Source organism: Sander vitreus, chromosome 9 (genome assembly GCF_031162955.1).
Source record: "Sander vitreus isolate 19-12246 chromosome 9, sanVit1, whole genome shotgun sequence".
NCBI lineage: Eukaryota > Metazoa > Chordata > Actinopteri > Perciformes > Percidae > Sander > Sander vitreus.
This window is the reverse complement of record NC_135863.1, coordinates 26,899,125-26,922,534: the sequence shown is the minus strand read 5'-3', so window position 1 is coordinate 26,922,534 and position 23,410 is coordinate 26,899,125. Positions and strand designations below refer to the sequence as shown.

Sequence of the window (23,410 nt, the reverse complement as noted above, 5' to 3'; positions counted from 1 at the left end):
CTATCCCGGCCAATACTTCCAGTAAATAAATAAAGCTCCAGGGGTGCCCTTACCTGTCAGGAGCTGCCAGGAGATAGTGTTCAGACAATCCATGAGAGAAAAATATTTTTGGACTGCTTGATGACAATGAGCTCGATATTGTTTTGAAGGGAAATGTAATAAAGTTTGACTGATTTGGTGCAGCTGCAGAGGAAAACTCATGATCTCTCTACAGAAACTCATGATCTCTCTACAGAAACCAATATCCTACCCACCCTTACACCTTGTTACCTTTGCAACAGCGACGATTCTGTCAGAACTACATTTCGTCATCAATTAACCAAACTTGATTTGCTTTCACAGCAACAGCAGATAATGTACGTGACTCAAAGGTCAAAGGTCCTCAGTTATTTTGAATACAATCACTTGGCTGGATGTCACCTGCTTAATTCTTAATTCTGTAATTGATGTCTCAACTTACTTACAACTTCATACAAAATAAAGGTAACTGTATTTTGTTGTTTTTTACAATATGTTTTTTATCCATAGCCATAGTGGCAACATCTTCGGAGGCGATTTAACTGTCAGACTGGCGGCTCTGCAGATGCAAACAGGAGAACCAATCAAAAGCATCAGAATAGCATAAAACTTTACTGAAAGGCTGTGGCTGTAAATGGCAAAAGAAGACACATGACAAACATGTAAAATGTATATTATTCAACATATAGCCTAGCTTTTTACAGAAAATATTCAGATGTAACCCCCAGTGTAATCGTGAACCATTTCATAGGTAACTGTAATTGAATTACACATTTTTCCCAGTTACTGTAACAGATTACAGTTGCCTTTATTTTGTAATTAAATCCGTAACGCTGTTACATGTATCTAGTTACTCCCAAACACTGCCTGAGGTCTACATTGTTAATGGGGTCTTGGTAAACAGTTTACAATACACATGATGGAATGTGCCAAATAATTATTAGATTGAGGTACTTACAAACTTTGGCATCATATTTTCTTCATATCATCATATTTGGCATCCTATTTTTCTTTGTCTATGCACATAAAACCTACACATACAAACGTTACTATTTTCATTTTTACCGTCTAATACTCCAAACTGAAACTATCAGGGAAGCTACAACTACTGCTACTACTACTACAAGTGTAAAACATTGATGTCACATAAGCCTAAGAAATGTGCCTCTCTTAGAGGGAGCTTTATAAATATCTCTCAAGTCCTCTGCGGTAGGAGTCTTCTTAGTCACAGGTAAACTGTGACAAACCGTCCTTTCCCCTGTCTCTCTTTCTGAATACAGAGTGTGTAAAGGGAGGGGATAAATGGCGAAGAAAAGAAAAGCAACCATGCAAGGAGGAGACAGAGGAGGTTGTTGGATTGTTTCTGCAGTCTACTGATTGAAGGCTACTCAAATCCACCCGGTAATTAACTCTTATCACATAAAGTAAATGAAGTGCCTTCACTATCACACTGTCATTATGTCAGACAACAAGGAGAGGCAGGCTGAAAGAGGGCCAGTGTTGGGAAAAGCCATTTTCACTCTTCGTTGTATGCATAGAATGACAGATGTGGATTGTATTTTATTGTAGCGTGGGTAAATAGATTGTAATTCAAGCGCATTTTATGAAAAAGAGAAATGTGTGGCATAATGGCATGTGTAAAATACTAATACAATCAATCAATTAATGTTTATTTATATAGAGCTTTACAGAAACTAGTAGGTATCCAAAGGGCTTTACATGAAGTAGCAAAAATAAAACATAACATACAGTAAAATCAGAAAGAAATAAAACATACAGTAAAATCTGAAAAAGAATACATAAAAGCAGGAAGAAAGGAAAATGTCACAACGCTACTCTATTAAAAGCCATTCTAAATAAATACGTTTTGAGGTTAGATTTAAAACGAGCTAAATCTGTTATTGTGCGGATGTTAAGGGGGTAACTAACTATCACCACACAGTTTGTACCACATCCTTGGAACCAGGGGCGTAGCACAAAATTCTGGGCCCTGTAGAAAGGCATTCTCTATGGGCCCCTCCCCACATCTACAGGTATTTATTCTAGCGTTTTTTAGGGCCCTGGGTACTCAGGCTACATTAACATTGCTACGTTTTGGTTTTTAAGCGGAGTTTTGAGCCAAAAGCGAACTCCATGCACACAAGTCCTTTTAGCTCCAGAAGAAGAACTAATCTCTGTGAACATTCTTGTATACTGGGCATGGGCATGCCAGGGTAAACTGGAGGCAGCATGTATACTCTGCCTGAGGCTGGTAGTTGCCATGGTAATGTTAGTAGCATAGTCTCAGAGAACGAGACATAATGACCCAATCAGGCGGCGAAACATTGGCGTCAGTGTTGGTGTTGCCAACGGTCTCCATTTGCAGCCGTTGCGATTGCAACACAACCCCGCAGATTCCAAACTAAAACGGGTCAGAAGTGTTTTCAGATTCTCTCCGGTTTAGGAGCTCTGAAATGTTTACACAGTGACACTCGCGGGTGAAAACGACAAAATATTTTATCAGATGTGCCTTACGTTTATACGGCGACAGCGTTTTTGGGGCTTAAAAACGCAAAAAAGTGAAACCACCCTCCAGAGTGGAAATCTTAAAAACGTTCCGTCGCGTTACCGTCTAAAGGGTAGAAACGCAAAAGTCTGTTGTTACAGAGTAGGCTACAGAAATTATAGGCTCCTGTTATCTAAAAGACTTTCAATACATGTAATGGCTCAATATTTAAATTACTTTGACAATATGGATAAGGTTGTTATAGTTTGATGACCATATGTAGGCTATTCATTTGAGCCAGAGTAGGCTACAACGTTGCGGATGAAGAGAAAGAGAGAGAGCGAGTGGCAGCGGCCAGCGGGCAGAGGAGGGTCTGCTTCACCCTCCTCTGCCCGCTGTCTCTCGCTCTCAAGCTGCTGCTGAAGGGCTGCGAGGCTCAGGATATTGGTAGTGCTCCCGTGGGTGCTTTGCTGTGGCTTATCACGGTCGACTGTGCCGGTCATCATCAGACAAACATGTAACTCCACCTCCTCGTCTTTCCAGACAAAATTGTCAGCTTTTGTTGTTCGCTTCGACATGTTTTGGTTTGGCGCTACTAAGGAGAGAAGTAGAAGGAAGGTTCTACATAGGCGCGCGGCCTTGGTGGTGTTGTGTGGCAGTGCCACCTAGCCGCCTGGTGTGCATACTACATTGGATTTCACACAATTTTGCGTCACCATATGCACACAGATTTCCCACCCCCAAAACTGTTGTCTAAACGCGGAATAAAAAGTGAGAACGCAACGCAACTTTTGCATTTTCTCTTCAGATCGTTTCCGTCTAAACATAGCCTAAATGTAGCAAAAGATAGTCGTTTTTAAACCAAAACCTAGCAATGTAAATGTAGCCTCAGTCCCCTTTCCACCCTGGCCGACACCCTTGCTTGGAACTTCTAAAACAGTTTTAAAAAAAGTTAAGTTAGCCATTGTTTTTGTTTTTGTTGCATATACATTATATTTTGTTGAATTATCTTTTGTAAGCACTTGGGTCCTTATACATTTGTAATATGTGGTTTTGCAGTATAGTGAACCATGCAATTCTTTGCTGCACTTTAAAATGGAATTAGAAGTGATACCATAAATTACACACAGGACTACCAATCTTTAATGAAGTACCACTAAGCTGCTGTATAATGTGGCTCAGCTACATGCTTAAACTACACTTATGGGTTCATATTTAAATATTTAATGCAGAAAATGACCTACACCACTTTAAATGATAAAAAAGATAATTATGCTATCATGACGTGTCCGTCTGTTTTTACCATATGTAGTCACAATACTGTGAATTAATTACTGTGCAGACAGAAACTGCAAAATATTCATAATCACACACTGCAGACTGGCCCTATAGAGAGGTTGATTTTATTAGATTCTCGAGCACATGTGCTTTCATTTGCATATTAATGAGGAAACAGTTTTTCTTGAAACTGCAAGAACTCCATTATGCTCTAAGAGGCATAGTTCATATTAAGCAGCCATGATTTATGTGAAGATAAGTATGATGGCATATTACTAGTTTCTAAATAATGCTAATTACCTTAATTACAGATCTTATTAGTTAGCTTGTTATGTTAAATGATTTTGGTTGATGAGGGATTAGGCAGCTTAAATGTCTTATTCATTTTAAAACTGTATTCTAACTTTGGCATTATTTAGACTGGAGGACATGAAAGGAAATGGAATAAGATCTATTTTTGGCCTAGTGGGGGGAGAGTTTTACAATACCTCGTCCTGCATGTTGCCTACAACTCTAACTTATTTGTAATTAAATAATTGTAGCTATATTGAATGTAAATGCAGCATCCGTTACAGGAATATGTATTTGTGTATTATATAATTTACGATTGAAAGATAAGTAAGTGAAATGCCTTGACAAAAGCCAAAAAATATAGCAGGGCTTCCATATTAATGGAATTAATTCTGCTGGGATATAATTAATGATTCATTAACATATAATTTTTGATTGTTCCAACAAGACAGTTAAAGTTTACACAGAGGAGGCAAATCCTGCAAATGTTTTCTCTATGATTATGAATGCACAAGTGTATACTGTGTATGCATATTATGTACACATACGGTTAACCTGGAGGGGGAGAATGCAGGGGCACTAGAGGGATGGAATACAATGAGGAGGGTTTTTTTTCCCTATACGTTAGATACAGTACCAGAAATGAAGTGGGAACAGAACCAAGCCATAGCAACCTTTCCTGGTATGACCATATTACTGCTAAATCCTGGTATGGTGGCATAAATACAACAAAGACAACACCAGATCTGCAAGGGTGAACATCACTCTCATCGCTGCTGCCCGACTTGATAATCTCCCCAGCCTCAGTAGAGTGCATGTCTCCTGCAAACCCATAATCTATTACGTCACATACAGTTGGCATCTTTGCATAGCACCAAGCGTCCAGCTGTTGTCTTTGCACCTACTGTAGAGTAGCGCTGTCAACGAATATTTTAAATTTGACATTCGAATATGAAAATGTATATTCAAATACTATAAAAGAGAGAAAAAAACAGCACTACCATGGCTATTTGCCTTGCGCGATAGTTCGTGGGCCACGGCTTCCTCAACATTCAGCATCCTGTCTGATTGAGCCGGTCATGAAGAGAATTCACAGCCAACGAGTGGGCATGTTGATGACGTCCTATTATGTGGCTGCCGTAACAACGACGGCGAAGAAGACGGCACAAAGACGCTAACGTAAGTCTTTAAATGCAGAGACAACGAGAAACTTCTTACGCCAATATCGTCGGAAAGACTCATGGAACGGCAAGAGACTTGCTGTTTATGACCGAATTATGAACGGCTCTGTGACGGTGGTGTAATCTGCGGCATGTCCTGTATCCTGCACGCTCCAGTGAGAGAGGGAGAGAGAGGGCCAATGTTACACAAGTAGTTATGTATTGGTTGTCTCTTATGGACGTAATGCGCAAAATAAATATTCAAATATATTCAAACCTCAGTGGTTTTTTAGAATGAATATTCAAACAACATTTTTGGCCAATTTTGACAGCCCTACTGTAGAGTCAGCTAAGGGACAGAGGAGAATCTACCAAGGATGTTACAGTCATTGTTTGCCTCCTGCCCTCTCTTTCTCGGCTGTGTTTGCCTACCAAAGGAAGCATTCAAACGCTGTGTAATAGTGACCACACCAGTTCCTTCAACCATCTCTTGCATCCACCTTCCTGAGCTGTTTTCCAATAAAATCCCAACGTATTAGTCCATGAGATCAGCCATACCCTGATGTCACAAGCCTTTGATGTTGATAGGGAAAGAATAATTTGTGCTGCAGAATCCTCCTTTCTCCTCTTCTTTGGCCCGTGCATTCAGCACCCAAGAACCAACTCAGTGCTGTAAAAGAAGGCATCAGAGCAACTGGACTCCCACCTGCATCCTCCAGAAGAGGAAATGGTGACCAACTCATGATCGGCCATCCTGCTTCAACAGCAGTAGATTCCAGTCCATAAAGAAACTGATCTTCATTCTTCCCCTCTTCCTGTTGTTGGTCACAATTCTGATAGTAGCAGAGTGGATGACCCCATTTGTCCTTCTGCCTCTGACAGCAGAACGCCAAAAGGATTTCCTTAATAAAGGGCAGCACTTTATACATTACATCTTCCTTCAAAGAGTAAAGCTCGTAACCTCTCAAATACTCTCTAAATCTAAGGATGTCTCAGCTATTGCCCAGAGGCACCACATCTGGGGCGTGGTGCATTATTCTCCTACCTTGGATAAGGTGAATGAGGGACTAGCCAGATCTAATGTCAGGCTGTCCTTGGCCCCTTCTTCTCCTCCGTTTCCATTGGTTTGAGGTGCCAGCAACCCACTCTTCTTTACCAGACAGCGGGTTGTATGCCACTTACCACTTCATGCATCCTGGATGCGCTTTCTAATTCTACCATTGGAAAGTGGTTAAGGGTTTCCTTGTTTCATACCATTCTTTGAATGTCCCACATGGAGACAATCACCTGCTTCTTTCCGGCACTGTTGTGATTCCAGCAACTTGGATGAACCTTCCTCTTCAACCATGCTCATACTTTTAGAATCTGGGGAATTGAAAAGTACACCATTTTAATAAGATGCATTTCTAAAATCTGCAGGCTCGCAATAGAAAAAATACTGCACCACCTTTTTCTCTTGCTCATGATGGCTGATGGATGATGCAGGACCAGCTGGGAGTAAATTGTGTTTCTTACAGCCTTTCACCCCCTTTACCAGTTGTGAAGCTTGTTATGGAACAGAGCACCTTCAATCTAGAAACAGTTTATTTCTCACAGAACTGCAGTAACAGCAGGATGTGTGTAGCCTTCTAACTGTATGCTCAGCCGGCCCGTTGTTCAGAGTTCAGGGGGCAGTTGCCCATGTCTGTCGCCAGAGAGTTCACTAATCTGATGACGAACCTTGACAGGGATAACCAGAGCCCATCAGGGGTGCATGTATTTATAGGTCTTCAGTTACTCTGGGAAACTATATATGTATCCAGTATTACAAATTCAAAAATAGTTCTTCACAACTGCACTTGATAAAGATGGGAATGTCTCCAAAAGACAGAAGAAGTGAAGAAGTAAAAAGGTGAAAAAGAGAAGAAGACAGGGACGAGGACAGGGGGAGGGAGTGAGGACAAGTACTTTACGGTAGCTGTGTTGAATTAGTCAGAGGCTTTACCCATAGCCCATCCTTGCAAGGCTTAAATGTGAACATTTATAAAGCATCAGTGAGCTTTTAGATGCAGTGATGTTGAGTCACGTAATTAAGCCTGTGTCTTAGACCCAGCTTACATTCGACTTTGTCATTTGAACCCAGCTGGATTTGAAGCAAATTGTATTTGTTCTTTCACATTAATAATTTGTGACAAGGAAAAAAAACAAAAGAAAACAACCAAATATCTGGTGTAGCAAGTGGAGAGTATAAATTATAAGACAGCAAAGTTCATTGTATTCCATGAAAACCAGGCAGATTGCAAAATAGTAATTATAATAGTAATAGTAATTTCACAATTTTCCTGAAAAAAATCATGTTGTGTACTAGCTGTAGTGGAAATGAAGAAAAGGATATTTAGACAGTATAGCCATGTATTATCTGAATAGAGAACTGAAGAGGTCAGCTTGTTAGACTTCACAAGATGATAGAATTATTAAATAATTCACAAAGTGCATATTTTTATGCATCACTGCATGCACAGTACTACATGATTTCATGAATTGCTCTTCACAAAATAAGTACATCACATGTACCCTTTAAAGGAAACTTTCCAAGGAATTGTAAATAAATTCCATGGGAAATTATTAGGAAATGAAAGAGCCCATACAGTAATTTCTCTGCTAGAACATTTATTACATTTACAGTAAAATGAAATAAATGGGGCTATTGAAGGAGTCATTATAAATCTGCTTAAGTTTCACACCATGTAGCTCTTAGACTGAGGCAGTAGATTGACTCTGAAGAGAATTATGTATGGTATTTTAAACAAAACGTTTATAACTTGGTAAGTCAAGCAGATGCAAAATCATGTTTAGTTGATAAGTCAGCTACATCAATTTTAATGTAAGCAGAATGGAGACAAACAGTAAACGGTATGAATATACTTTATATTTAAGCAGCATAACTAATATCACATTTATTTTTAGATTAATGAGAGCACATACAGTACCAGGCTAAATGACTAGAGGTATTATTATTAATATTTAGCCAGGCAAAATGTCCAAGAAACCATAGGCTACTGCTGTTTATCAGGGACATATATTGCAATGATCAGAAGTTACCATCTGTTAGGTCTATACAGTATTTACTTTCTTACTTACTCTACCAATGTATTCATGTGCATGTCTTGTCAGGTTCTTATATATCCTTACAGGATGTGTTTAGTACATGTGTTCAGTACATGTGTGAACAAATCTTTCTTAACATATTTTCAAAGTGAACTGACTACCATGAGTATGTTTACATGCACACTAATATTCCACTATTATTCAGAATATGACAATATTCCGAATTTTATGCGAGTCATGTAAACAGCATATTACGTTTAGATATACCAAATAAGGCCTTTTTCCAAATATAGCATTTTCTGGTTAAGACGTGTAATATGCCGGTATTATTTAGATTTTAGAAGCATTCTTTGGACATGTATACAGCGCATTCGGAATATGCATCTCAATCTGTGTTTTTACCGCAGTTTACGTTCAGCTCTGTGCGTTGCTATGGTTGCTGTACACAAACCAACTAGTTAACAGTTTGCAGGGCTGCGGTACAGATGCATGTCCAAAAGAAAAGACAACATTTCTGGTTGAAAGGAGAAACCCACCTACTTTACAACATTATGAAAGACTTGGATATCAATAGGTTTTGGAATAAGCACAAACATCTTAACGCCGACCTTTTCAAGAAAGTGGATGAAGGAATGAAATAGGTAGGCTGTGTTTGTATTGTCAGACAAGCCCGCCACCGCTGGTAAACTAAATCCTATTTTGCACGGCTGCATGTTAACGGGAGCATTAGTGGAATATTCACTTGCATTAGCCATGTAAAGAGATTAGTCGGAATATAATCTTTTTCGGAATAAGGGCAAAAACCGGAATATTATCTGCATGTAAACGTAGTCACTGAATTAACATAGTCACAAACCGAATCAGTAGCTTTTCACAGTGCAGCTCCTCTCACTGGTGACTGAGCTCCCTTATAAGTTTTGTACTGAAATGAATGTGACAGCTTGGACTAACAACAGACTAAATGCACTTCTGAACTAAGGACAGTTACCCCGGATTTCCACTGAATGCAGAACATCTGCGGACCGGCTCCGCTGCGTGTTGGCTCCGTGGTCCGCCGTCTGTCAATACCCACTAGGTCCGGATTTGTTGCAGCACGGCTGCGGCCATAACTGACAGCTGAAGTCACGAGATGCTCTGCGTATCTGCTCCGGAGGGCTGAGGACCGCCGGAGCTGTGCCGGAGTCGGAACGCAGCCGTTCTGCAGTCAGTGGAAATAAACACATTGACTTTAATGGAAACCTAATGACTCCGCCGACGTTCTGGAGCGGATCTGCAGACGTTACACATCCAGTGGTAATTGGGGGTTAGACTCAGCGCTGAACGTTGGGCCAAATGAACAGAGATGCGTTCACCTACTGTTAAACGTACTGAAGGGTCTTTGTGATACTACTGCAGGAACTGAACACACGTACACACTAAAGTGCAAGTAAACCAGAGATGGTTTCTCTGAGCTTGAGTCTCTGAGCTTGAGTCCAAGTCAAAGTCTCAAGTCATTTCGCTCGAGTCCGATTTGACCGGGACAGTCCCGGGACGCTAAAATGTCCTGGTTTACACCAACCACTATGCAATATTATTGTCCCGGTTACATAGCCGACGTGGTCTTATTATAGCCCGATCATTAACTATGATAATGAAAAATACCTTTTCACCAAGTTTCTCACAAGTTCAGTGGGTGCATTTTCCAAAAAAATTCTTTAATTCTGAAAAATAAAGTTGGTCCCACACAAAACTCACTCAATGTCTTTTAATATTATTTCTTAGATATGTAGGCGACATACCAAGGAAATTCATGAATATTAACTGAGATACCCCATTATGTTGTGAGCAGTAGGCCTATGTGTGCTGTTGGCAAAATTGTGTCTAATCTGTCTGTGTCTATGTCTGACCTGGGCTGGCACATGTTCACGTTAAAAAGCATGTGCGTGCACGAGCACTACGGTCACGCGCACAGTGTCCCGGTTTTAGTTCCGGGAAATCTGATCACCCTACGTTAGATGGCCAATGCTGAGCTAAACATGTTAGCTAACATATCAGGGTGCATTTTCAGGGGCAGCTGCTGGTGCTGTCGACATGTTGACTGTGGCCGGTGGCCGCGTGCAGAAGATGCGTTACGCATTACGTAGTTAGTTTATAGGTTAAGCACAGAGAGTATTTATTTCAACCAAAACTAGAGTTGTGATGGTTGGAAAAGTGGAAAAAACGACCCAAAATGGCTTTTCATAGTTTTAGTTTGTTTCTGTCGACTTTGAATGAAGTGTATTTTACAATGCTAAAATTACTGTTTATTTGAGTCTATTGAGTCTGGTGGTTTTTATGTTTAAAAAAAGGATCTTACACTTTAACAGAAAGGTCAACCTCCTTAGAAATCCTTTCCATAATGTTGTCAGACACTTAGAATATTAATCTGAGCCTGTCAGTGAAATGAGCACTTTTTTGAAGGTAAATACAAGCTGGACAATTGCCCTATTAACTTACATTGTATCTTGTTTCGCCGCTGCCCATTGCAGTGATCTTGCTTAACACTCGACCAATGTCAAAGATTGTTGTTCCCGTCAGTCACTTAGACACAAAAACATCAGAAAAAATAGGGTCCAGGTTTCAGTCTCAAACTCAAGTCTCCATCTCTAATGTAAACGCTGATGCGACCATTTAGCTTAGGACAGTCAGTGACAACCAATCTTTAAACTGAACTGAGCAAAGTGATTTGTGATTTCCACCTCTAGTCCTTGTAGCTGTGACCAAATGTTCCTGGGACTCTACAGGGAAGCTGGTCTCTCCCTTCACATGATGGATAACAACCTCTGGTGAATGTGTACGGTGCCAAGAGGATTTCTTTTACTTCATAGATGTTGACGGGATGCCGCTTGTGTACTTTGTCAGTGTGTTCGTTACATGTCCTACAGCTCCTATGACAACCACCGGGTCTGTCTCTGGTGTCACTTTCAACCTTCTGTTCCTATTCTTTATTACTTCTTTTTTCCTTTCCTATATCATTAAATAACCATGTGTCCTTATTCCTGTGTCCTTTGTAAAGCAAAATTAAGTCTAAAACATTTCAATGTGACATCTCCACGTTGTCTCAGCAGGGCAAGGCATATAATTAAAGACCCTTCCCACCGCAGTCAGTACCTCTTCAACCTCCTGCCCTCTGTCAGGCGGTTCAGGTGCATAAAAAGCCAGACAAACAGACTCAAAAACAGTTTCTGTGTCAGTTTCCCCTGGGCTATCAGAACTCTTAAATCCTGCAAACAACCATAACTTACACAGTCTTTTAAATATGAAATGCACTTGCATGTGCAATTCTTTTATTTATTTATCTATTTATTAAAATGTCATGCCCTGAATGTATGTGATGTCTTGTTATGTTTTTCTTTTTATTATTAAAACTGTCTTCACTGATTGAAGAGCTCTCCAAATTCCGTTGTATGTTTCCATGTACAATGACAATAAAGGCTATCTATCTCTCAAACTGAACCTTAAAAGCAAACACAATTAAATGGCCTGATTTTCACTGCAGAATGTTCTTTCCCACTGCAAAACTAGAACATGCATAGCACAAACAATATGTTCAGAAGATACATTACAGTCATTACAGATAGAATGAGCAAGAGCAATTCACATGTAGGCAGGTGACTTGTCTGTCAGGAAAGTGGCAGTTTGTCTGAGGGGTTAAAAAAATGCCCCATAAAAGAAGGTCACAGGGTAAAACCCAAGGGGGTAAGCGTCTGTCAACAACCCGTAGCTCCTATGGCGCCATCTTTATGCTAACAAGCACTCACCCGCTGTTAGCATTCCATTGACTGCCATTCATTTTGACGTCACTTTGATATATAATAATAACTTTACATCTGAAGCGTTTAAAGACTTTGTCCATTGTTTATTTCTGAAGAAACACAACAATGTATAAAAGGCTCCATTACCTTGTACCTCACGTTATAGGGTAACGATTGTGTCATAACCACGCGACTTACATAAGCTGTTTAACTTTAATTACTAATGTTAACTAGCATTTTATTTAGCAATAATTAGCCTGTGCCCATGTTATCTCCTTACATATACCTACGCTCTCCATCTCTGCAAGATTGGGAATGATTGAGATTTCTCTTGGCACAGCTACCAGAAGACTTACAACTTTCAGACTGGTTGCTCACGTCACATTAACGTTGTCTCTCTCAGTTGGAGGCTGCGCAGTAACGCTCAGCAATCACCGGAAAAGTGCTTCTAATATCCTTCACTGGTCTCCGTCCAGAGCAACGGGATCTGTTGGTCTATTCTATATACTGTCTATGGTAAAACCCAACCAATTCCACTCTGTCCAACAGCCATTAGTCTGATAGAGGTGTCGCTCAGTGATACTATCGACGGTTGCTTATTTGGAGTAGCACATCTAACCAAGAATCCAGTTACGGTTTTAAGCTGTGTACATGAACCTTTGATCCACCGTGACTGAGCCGCTGTGTAACCATGAATAAGCAAGTTAAGAAAATATTCTAATTCCCCTTCCCTCTGCTCATTTAATACTTCTCACTGGAATTTGTTGTCAGCTATCAGGATGAAAGCAATCCGAATTAGTGTTTAAGTTTGTCAATAACTTCATCTTTTTATTCTGAGCCAATAAAATGTTTACATTCACTAGCACAAAACCAGGGACCTTCAAAAATAAAAATTCCTAAAAATGTAAAAGTTGAAACTGAATACCTTTGTAGCCAATCACTTTCGTGTTCATGCTGCTGCCTCTCTCTTGTGTCAACTATGGGCATTTACAATTTTATTAAAGGTCTCATATTTCCAGCAATTTCCTAGAAATAAATTACTATATAACATGTATAACTGTGAATTACAATTCAACATAACATAAATGAAACATTTCCATTCTTAAATGAACAAATACATATTCACTTGGAAATTCTTAGAAAGAAATTCCTCTGGAAACTTCTTATCAACTTAAACAACTAAATTTCAATTACTGCCTCACAAGTCTCTATTTTGTTATCTTTGACAATCTATTGTTATGTTCCATTATTCCAGCTAGTTCGTAAGCATCACTGAAGTGCCAATCATATGACATTAAATCAAACCCTTGAGTGTAATATTGCGATTATACAACGTTATTTCAACAAAATAAAGGTTATGGTCAAACTGTATTCATATTGTGGAGCAATTCGCTCTAAAAATAAAAAAAACAGACATTTTTGGTCCCTCCCTGTTCAACGTTAGTTGGCCAGCCAACTTGATCTAACGTTAGCTTTGTAGACATGGTGGGATTTCCCAAACTGAATAATTACCGCACATATATATACACCAAACAACTTTGCTAGCACAATCCTGTTATAACTAAGATATCTCCTGATTTTTTTTTTTACATGGATAGTTTTAGATAGTAGCCTATACGTCTGCAAACTTCAAACAACAGAGACGATTTCCTGTTCCTGTTTAACGTGAGTCTGCAGCTAACTTACGCTAACGAGATTTTTCCAAACTGAATAACTTCCACATATACAGTATAAACACAAAATTGCTTTGCTAGCTCAATCTTGTTGTAACTAACATATCTGCTGAAATTTTTTTTTTTCCATTGATGGATTTAACTCATGTATGTCCGCAAAATTAACATGTATCAGCTATTTTTAACATAGCACTGTCACAGGCAAAGCTGATCCAAACATTTCCAGTGAAAGTTAACTTATAACCATATATATTAGTTGGAGAGTGTTTGTGTGTTCCACATCGGGTTCCTGATTTAAATTAATACAAATGTATATTTGTTTGTATAAATGTTTTTTAATTCAACATTGTATGTTGACATAGACACGGCAGAGTAATATTTTAAGTGATGCGCCAGGTGTGCTCAAATAGCTCTGGGTGTGCTGTGCTGATTTGACTGGAATGTTAAGTTGACCAATAAGATTGCCTGGTCGGATCTTCTTGTTGTATAATCCCCCCCCCCACCCCACCCCATATGACACATCATGCCAAAAATCATCATCATTGCTCCGGATGGATTTGGTTTCATATAACAGAAATGTAAGTAGCCCTATTACTATATTATCAATGCAGAATGTGCAGATTGCAATATTACATACAAAATGCATGGTTACATTATCTTCCTGTGTGTGTGTGTGTGTGTGTGTGTGTGTGTGTGTGTGTGTGTGTGTGTGTGTGTGTGTGTGTCTGTCAGACCATAGTTTCCACAGCAGCAGCAAAACAGTGCCACCAACAGCAGGACTTATTAGTCCGGTATACTTGCTCTGGGCCGCCATCCATCCATCACAAACGCCACATTTAATTGTCTGAAAGCCATGTTTACATCCCAAAAACTGCCGCTTAATTCAAGGCAGCGCGCAGGAACGGAGCTAGGAAATAATCTGGTGATGGATGACTGTGACCCTCCTTTGGGTAGACTCCGACGAGTGGACAGCTGGATGGATCGAGCAAAGCGGAGAAAGGAGAACGGGGAGAGAGGGAGGGAGAGAAAAGTGGAGAAAAACTTGGTATTCAGAGAATCACTCCAACTTTTCATCTGCCCTCAGGCCGGCAGGGGCTCCAGGGAATAACAAGTGTCTCCTTCAACCCCTTTCTCTGTTCCCAGGATACACACAAGTACAACCCTCTATAAATAGTGCGACTGTATTTCTTTGTGCGTGTGTGTCTTCTGGCTAGGGTGAACGGACTACATGCATAATGACTTCCATTAACCTTCACACTCCTGAAGGATGGCAGAGAAGATCAACAGTCTGACACTAACATAATTTTACAGTTTCTGCGTTGAGTTTGCTGGTGTTCTAATCACAGATTCCATTCTGTGTAAGTGTAATGTATAATGTGTGTGAACTCCCTCTTGTCTGTAAGAAATGGCCTAAGGCACACTACCAAGAAAAATTCTCCTCCTGCTCCATTTATTTTAAAAAAAAGATCCTCATGAGTATGACCCATTTAAATCTAGAGAATATAGTTTCATTTTATAACATGCAATTGTGCTATATGAAATGCTGCATTCAAAAACACTCCATCTTTCCTTTCTTCCAAAGATGTTTGTTTACAATGTGTACATGTGTAAGATTTATGTTTCTATTGACTAATTTACAGTTCTGATTTGGGCATCATGATTGACTGGACCAAGTTGGATCAAGTCTTTTTCAACCTGGGTCAGTTGGTGCAGATACAGATAAAACAAAATACAGTGTGTGGTAATTAATGAGTTAATTCTGACATTAATTGTAGTTTAACAGTTCTGTTGGTTATGATTACATTGTACTCACTACAGTAATTACTGTGTTGGAAAAGTGGTACAAAACAGTAGTTCCCAAACTGGGGGGCTCGACCTCTTAAAAGGGTTTGGAGTTACAAAAGTGGGAGTGCAGTGTAGGTTTGGTTGAATGTTTTGGTATAACAGGAAAACATGAAGAAGTTTGAAAGTGCTGTCAAAAGGAAACTCCAAATATCAAAGTACAAAAATGAGAAATGAAAATTTAAGGCTTGATGCAGAATCTGTTGGGTAAAATGGGTCCAGCTTGCGATCATCAAACTAACTTCAGCCTCATCTGCAGTGCTGTCTGTGCTTTTCTGCTTGTGCGGTGAATTTTTGCTCCATACATTCCCACCTGATTGTGACTGGTTGGACTGTTTGTCTCTACTGTTCCGAACTTGAAAACAGATACATTTTAAAGCTTGCTGTTAACTGAGAAATAACACATTAATATTCAGTTTCAATAACACTTACAGTAAGTAATGATTCAGTGTTGCCAACCTGGCGACTTTCTTGCTAGATTTAGCGACTTTTCAGAACCTCTCAGCGACTTTACTTCTAAAAAGCGACTGCCGACAAATTTAGCGACTAAACCATCAGGGGGAAATTTATTTCCATGCAAGCTGCTCACAGTAATCACAGTCCACAGCTTTTCTGCCAACAGCACAGGGTCTCTCTCCCTCTCCTCTTGCAGCGTGCAGCAGGCAGTCCGCCGGCACAACCACTAAGCTTTATGCAAATAATATGCAATGATGTCACCAATATCTAGCAACCTTTAGCGACTTTTGGAGCTAGTGCTAGCTACTTTCACTGGAAAAGAGTTGTCAACACTCTTCCAACTATAGGTGAAACGCTGGGGAGTGCAGGAGTACATGGTTTGAAGCAGATTTCTAGTATAAACTTCACTTACATAGGCTACGGCGAAAGCTCTGTGTGGAGCCTTCAAAGGACTATAAATCATGCTTCATTCGTAAGCATTCCACATATGTATTGCTGTATGCACCAAAGTGACTGGCGCTGTATAAGAACATTGTGGGCCGCATAGGGAGGAGGTAGGTGACGACGTGTGGGTCATAAAACACAGCGCCTTCAAACCGCGGAAAGTCTGTGAGTGGAGTTTGGTTAACGGGGAAAACAAGACTTTCACCCAGCAAATTATTGTTCTTTGGGAGTGTTTTTATCCAAACTACTGTCTTTTTCCTAAACTTAACTTAACTGTCGTCGCTGCATGATGCTCGCTTTTTTCACCTAAACTTAACAGCTTAAGTCACCTTTTATCGGGTAAACTCATCTAGCAACTCCCACTGATACGGCGACATCTCACAGAGATCTGTAGCCACCATTCACATGACAAGACGCCGGTTGCATCTTTTTGTAAGATATCATACGTATCTGTGTGCATAAATATTCATACGATATCGAATGAACCTGTTCATGAGAATGCGTTGTGTGTTCACATATGCTATATGCCATATGCCATATAATGTCTTAAATTGCAATTAACATAAGCCATGACAACATTGAAGCCCCAGCTCTTTAGCACATATGCTAATTTGTGTTGAAATAGTTTAATAAACAAGTGGAACAAATATGACTTATAAGGACTCTTTCCATTATGCCACAAATCTACCAGAAAAGTGTTGTAGTAGCTGATAATAAAAGCACTGAGACACCTTTGAAACTGTGGTTGGCCAAGCTGTACTATTTGAAGACACAAACACTGGCTGTGACTTTTACTGATGACCCTTCAGTGGCCGGGGAATGGAGAGTTAGACACTCTGACAATATGAAGGTAATGAGGGGGAGGAAGAGCATGAGAAGAGTGCAGCAGCCAGGAGGGGGAAGCAACCTTTGGTTTCGGAAATGTCATTACAGGGTGGTGGTGCATTACCTGCAAACTTCCAATGGCAGAGTAGGCTGCGTAGGGGAACTTGTGCTTTGGCAGGTCATTTGGTCCACGCTGGTCACAGGGGATCCCGTTTGGCAGGAAACACTGGTGAGTAGATCTGTCAGTGATGGTGTTGGGTGTGGAACCAGGCAGGCTGAGCAGAACTGTGTGATTGGACATATGAACATCAGTCAAACCAAGTCCCACCCACTGCCTGTAGAGGTACCTGGCTCTGGCTTCTTCGCTGTCATCTGATAGGCTGGAGAAAGACCTGGAAGCAGCAAAGAGAAGTGCTCATTATATTATGCAATACAAAACCACTACCGATAGGTATTGAGAGCCTGGGACTTATTGAAAATTCTCACCAGATTTGACTCCCTTTTCCTTATAAAAACCTCGGTTTCATTCTTCCGCTGTGTGCTTGGGGGGTTTCTGTTTGTTAGTATTTTGAAGGCTATCGTGAAGGCTGTTCAGTAGAGTTGGGTCAATTTCCGTTTTTTTGGTACAAGCTTACCCCCGGTTTTGATTTTATGCAAACTGGCTGAACCTGTATTTATCATTATGACACATTCAGAAAAATTAAAAGTTAGCCTACATCAGCAACCCACAAAGACGGCGTCACAGCTCTATATCCAACTTGTATTGTAAGCAACGTTGGCGGTGGCAACTTACGGCCATGTTACTAGTTTAACTACTTCTCAATAGAGTTGTTGATTTCTTAATCAAATAGGTTATCAGTAGCTTAGCTCTTACTGATAACACACACAAGCTATATTTCCCTGAGCATTTCTTAAGCTCAAGCCCAGTGGAGCTTTCTGCTGCGGTCTGAAATTAAACTGCTGAGGATCAGTGAAGCCACCGCCATACCTGTATGTCATGTACATGAATGTATAAAAAAAATAGCTTCCATGTAACTATTGCCATGTTACTGTATCTTGCTACATTTATAACATTTAGCTTCAGTGTGGTGAAGCTTCATTTAATGTTGAGTAACTGGTAGCTTTGCTCACAACACTTTCCAAGGAGCCCGTCACTGGTAATTAGCAATATGACAAGGTGATTAACACATTGTACGAATGAACCAACGCAGCTGCCAGTGTTTGACATGCTATAAGCAATTGAGTCCTGAGTGGCACCATGAAGGAGATCATATTTCAGTAGCGGTGGGAGGGGGGATGCCTTGTTTTTGTTTACTAGAAAGTCCATGTATTTATCAAATTAAATCAACCATTTTTATATAGCAATTTACACACAACAAGGCTGTGGCTTAGATGGTAGGGCAGTCATCTACCAATCGAAGTGTCCTTGGGCAAGACACTGAACCCTGAATTGAATGAGTGTGAATGTTTATCTGATGAGCAGGTGGAACCTTGTACGGCATACTTGGCCACAGTGTATAAATGTGCATGGGTGAATGGTGCCTGTACTCTGTTAAAGCGCTTTGAGTAGTTGAGTAGAGTAGGAAAGCGGAATAAAAATGCATTTACATTTAACACAGTTATTTCAAAGTGCTTTACGGGCGGGGGGTTTGATCATGTACAACAAAACAAAACATGCAAGAATTGAATCCTCCTTCCAATACCACCACATATACAGATGCTGGTCATATAATTCGAATATCATGAAAAAGTTGATTTATTTAAGTAATTCCATTCAAAAAGTGAAACTTGTATAATGTATACATTCATTCCACACAGACTGATATATTTCAAGTGTTTATTTCTTTTAATTTTGATGATTATAACTGACAACTAATGAAAACCCCAAATTCAATATCTCAAAAAATTTGAATATTGTGACAAGGTTCAATACTGAAGACACCTGGTGCCACACTCTAATCAGCTAATTAACTCAAAACACCTGCAAAGGCCTTTAAATGGTCTCTCAGTCTAGTTCTGTAGGCTACACAATCATGGGGAAGACTGCTGACTTGACAGCTGTCCAAAAGACGACCATTGACACCTTGCCCAAGGAGGGCAAGACACAAAAGGTCATTGCTAAAGAGGCTGGCTGTTCACAGAGCTCTGTGTCCAAGCACATTAATAGAGAGGTGAAGGGAAGGAAAAGATGTGGTAGAAAAAAGTGTACAAGCAATAGGGATAACCACACCCTGGAGAGGATTGTAAAACAAAACCCATTCAAAAATGTGGGGAAGATTCACAAAGAGTGGACTGCAGCTGGAGTCAGTGCTTCAAGAACCACCACGCACAGACGTATGCAAGACATGGGTTTCAGCTGTCGCATTCCTTGTGTCAAGCCACTCCTGAACAAGACACAGCGTCAGAAGCGTCTCGCCTGGGCTAAAGACAAAAAGGACTGGACTGCTGCTGAGTGGTCCAAATTTATGTTCTCTGATGAAAGTAAATTTTGCATTTCCTTTGGAAATCAAGGTCCCAGAGTCTGGAGGAAGAGAGGAGAGGCACAGAATCTACGTTGCTTAAAGTCCAGTGTAAAGTTTCCACAGTCAGTGATGGTTTGGGGTGCCATGTCATCTACTGGTGTTGGTCGACTGTGTTTTCTGAGGTCCAGGGTCAACACAGCCGTCTACCAGGAGGTTTTAGAGCACTTCATGCTTCCTGCTGCTGACCAACTTTATGGAGATGCAGATTTCATTTTCCAACAGGACTTGGCTCCTGCACACAGTGCCAAAGCTACCAGTACCTGGTTTAAGGACCATGGTGTCCCTGTTCTTAATTGGCCAGCAAACTCGCCTGACCTTAACCCCATAGAAAATATATGGGGTATTGTGAAGAGGATGATGCGATGCAGCGGACCCAACAATGCAGAAGAGCTGAAAAAAAATTCGTTTTCGTATTGGAGATACTGAATTTGGGATTTTCATTAGTTGTCAGTTATAATCATCACAATTAAAATAAATTAACATTTGAAATATATCACTCTGTGTGTGATGAATGAATATAATATACAAATTTCACTTTTTGAATGGAATTACTGACATAAATCAACTTTTTCATGATATTCTAATTATATGACTAGCCCCTGTATAGTGCCAATCGGGAAACGCTTGTTTGTTTCTCGGGAGTGTTTTAATCAAAAACCACCATCTTTTACTTTTACTTACTTATAGTTGTTTTGGTGCCTAAACTTAACTGTCCGCGCCGCATGACGCTCACTTTTTCTGGCTAAACTATAGACTGTTGACGTCACAGCGCTTTACTTAGTTTAAAATACTTCTAGTTAGGTATATAATATATGGTTTATTGGTGAAGTAGCATTGGTCACTTTGAGGGGGGTATACATTTTGTTTTCTCCTCTAGTTAGGCAGATAGTTGAAGGACCAGTAACACAATCATTTTTGGATTAGTATTTTTTGATGCATTACATTACTGTGTTACAGACAAATGTAATCTGATTACAGTAATGCCCCCCAACACTGCTCGGGAGTCTAGTGTCACACCAACTGTAGTCTCGCTTTGCCAGACCTTCCTCCACAGCGCAGCGGAAGAGGGTCTGGCTAGTCCACACTGCATTCTGGGATGGAAGAAAAACGTGCTCTGGTTTATTGGCATTTCTTTAAACCAATCACAATCGTCATGGACAGCACTAAGCCACGGTGCCGCTGCAAAATAGACTCGGGAAGGAACTTGCTTTGGTGGAACATGTGTACGTTCAAAGGTTGTTTTAGTCGTGCAACAGAAAACTCAGATTGGACAGATAGTCTAGCAAGCTGTCTGGATTTACCCTGCAGAGATCCAGGAGGAGCAGTTAACCATAGTCCTCATAAATCCACCGGAGACATTACAAAAGAAAGAAAGCGGAAGGTACCGGACATCTGGCGGCAACGGAGCAATCCCGGAAGTGGAACGTCGTGGATATAGACTACACCAAGTGTGGTCAAATTTGGTATACCTGTCCGGTGTTTGGCTTACAGTAATATCAAACCGATTTGAAAATGTTTACAGCCTACTGTTCAGTTCTACTGAGTTTATGTTGAGTTATTATAGCCTACTATAGTCTATTGTTTAAACTCTTACAGATCACCTGATGAACGTGCTGTTTGAGCATGCACTGGAAATTTGGGAATTCTGTGTTAGAGGTGAGTAAACCCAGCCCAGGAGTAGAGATTGTGAATCTGTGCCCTCTTACATTGCAGTACATTACACACATGATGACGTTCAGAATGATGACATCTTTATTCACATCTCAAGGCTTTTAATGAAAGACACATGATGAAATTCTCGGAAAATTATGTTATTTTAAATGTTAATAAAAGATTGCTTCAAAAACTGAAATGAAGAGAACTCTGTTAAGCACTTACGATAATGGTAATGCTTCTGCTAATTGGTCTTCATAACAGTGAAGATAGTTTTACTTTCAGTTTTTTCTTTCAGTTTTGCTAGAGCTTGGTGTTCAGCATGAATGTATTTTTCTTTCTCACACACACACACACACACACACACACACACACACACACACACACTCAACTCCTCAATCAATGTCTGTCAATCCCATTGTCCTAATTGCATGAAAGACAGACATGTCAATAAACTTTGATCGAGGCCTTATTTGAGTCTCCTCTGCTGGTTTGTTTAGTGCTTGATGTTTATTCTCTTTATTGTTCTGAGTCTGAGAGGACTGGACCCAATAAAGACATTTCCATCGACTGGCTGGTATGTCAGCCTTTTGGCAAAGAACAAATATGCCATCCAGCGCTGAACAATACCTGATACTGAGAAGAGAAGATATCTCATAATATCTCATAAAAGATATATTCTAAAATATGCAGTTGACACGATTTGCAATTTTCTTTGTGAAAAGAAACACTCATTTAGTACTCTTCAACATGTCACAATTTCAATATAATGGGTCCATAAAAGCAAGAAATAGAGTAGGTGTTTTATTACTCAGATGTATGAGTTAATTTTTTAAACATTTATAAGAAAGGGAGACAGTCATGAACGGTCTTAGTATTTGCAGTTTTCTCTCTTTCATTTTCCATTTCCATTCATGCATAGTCTGTCTTTCTCTCTCTTTGGCTAGATTCATTTTGGGATTTTATTTTCAAGGATATAGTTTGACAGAATTGAAAATACACTTTCATAGAGTGAGATAAGAGGACTGCTATCAGTTTTTCTGTAACGCTGCCGGCTGCCTACCGGGTCTAAGCATTGGGGAGTGTTTTAAACTAAAATGTGTTCTACAAAAAGTAGCAAATTCTATTGAGGAATAACTCATTGTATAATGATACATTGTCAATGTATACTCATGTATAATGTAAGCGAGTGAGCGGTAGAGAGAGAGAAAAAGAGAGCGTGTGTGTGTGTATGACGTGAGTATGAAGTTAGCAGTTAGCTGTGAACAGTGTGTGTTTCGGCGAAAAGTTGAGACAGACTCAACTTTTGGAGAAACGCAACCCCATGTCACGCTGCTGTCGGTAGGTTTTGAGGCGATTTGAGAGTCCGTACAGGAAAGATCACTGCCTCTATCGCTGCCACAAGAAAAACATGAAACACAAGCACTGAACTGTCCAGGAGTTTGTGTTACAGCTAAATGTTTGCCAAACAACAAAGCATTAGTCTTCAAGAAAAGAAGCTGCCTATAAGTGTGGTCGGAAACATCGAGATCCATAAACGATCTGACGGAAAACAGTAACTGTGAAATATAAAGTCTACTTGTGCTACTTTGTGGGGTTAAAGAACACAACTGGACGTCACACAAATTTAGGATTGCTGAATGGGCTCTTAAGCAGTAAGGTTATAGCTGTAAACAAAGCAGTGCAGAGTGTGTACAGTTTATCTGTCGGTGAATAAATGATACAACTCCTCAAGACCCAAGTCAAGTTCTACCTGCTGATTGATACTAGAACTGCCAGACACTAAGGGGTACTATAACCGCCAAGTGCGTCAGTATCCTTTTGTCCGCGCTGATGGGCTGAATTTCCATCTCTATAGCAGCAAGGACACACACACACGCAGCCCACAACACACCATACACAA

At 40.1% G+C, this 23,410-nt stretch overlaps 1 protein-coding gene across 1 annotated transcript in view; it reads right to left on the bottom strand.

The window, feature by feature from the left end:
- LOC144523968 (inactive N-acetylated-alpha-linked acidic dipeptidase-like protein 2) overlaps positions 1–23,410 on the bottom strand; it is a 196,854-nt gene that overhangs the window by 100,860 nt on the left and 72,584 nt on the right. The window contains exon 3 of the mRNA XM_078259939.1: positions 17,457–17,724. Within this exon, the coding sequence (XP_078116065.1) occupies positions 17,457–17,724 (268 nt within the window). The remainder of the gene's footprint in view (positions 1–17,456; positions 17,725–23,410) is intronic.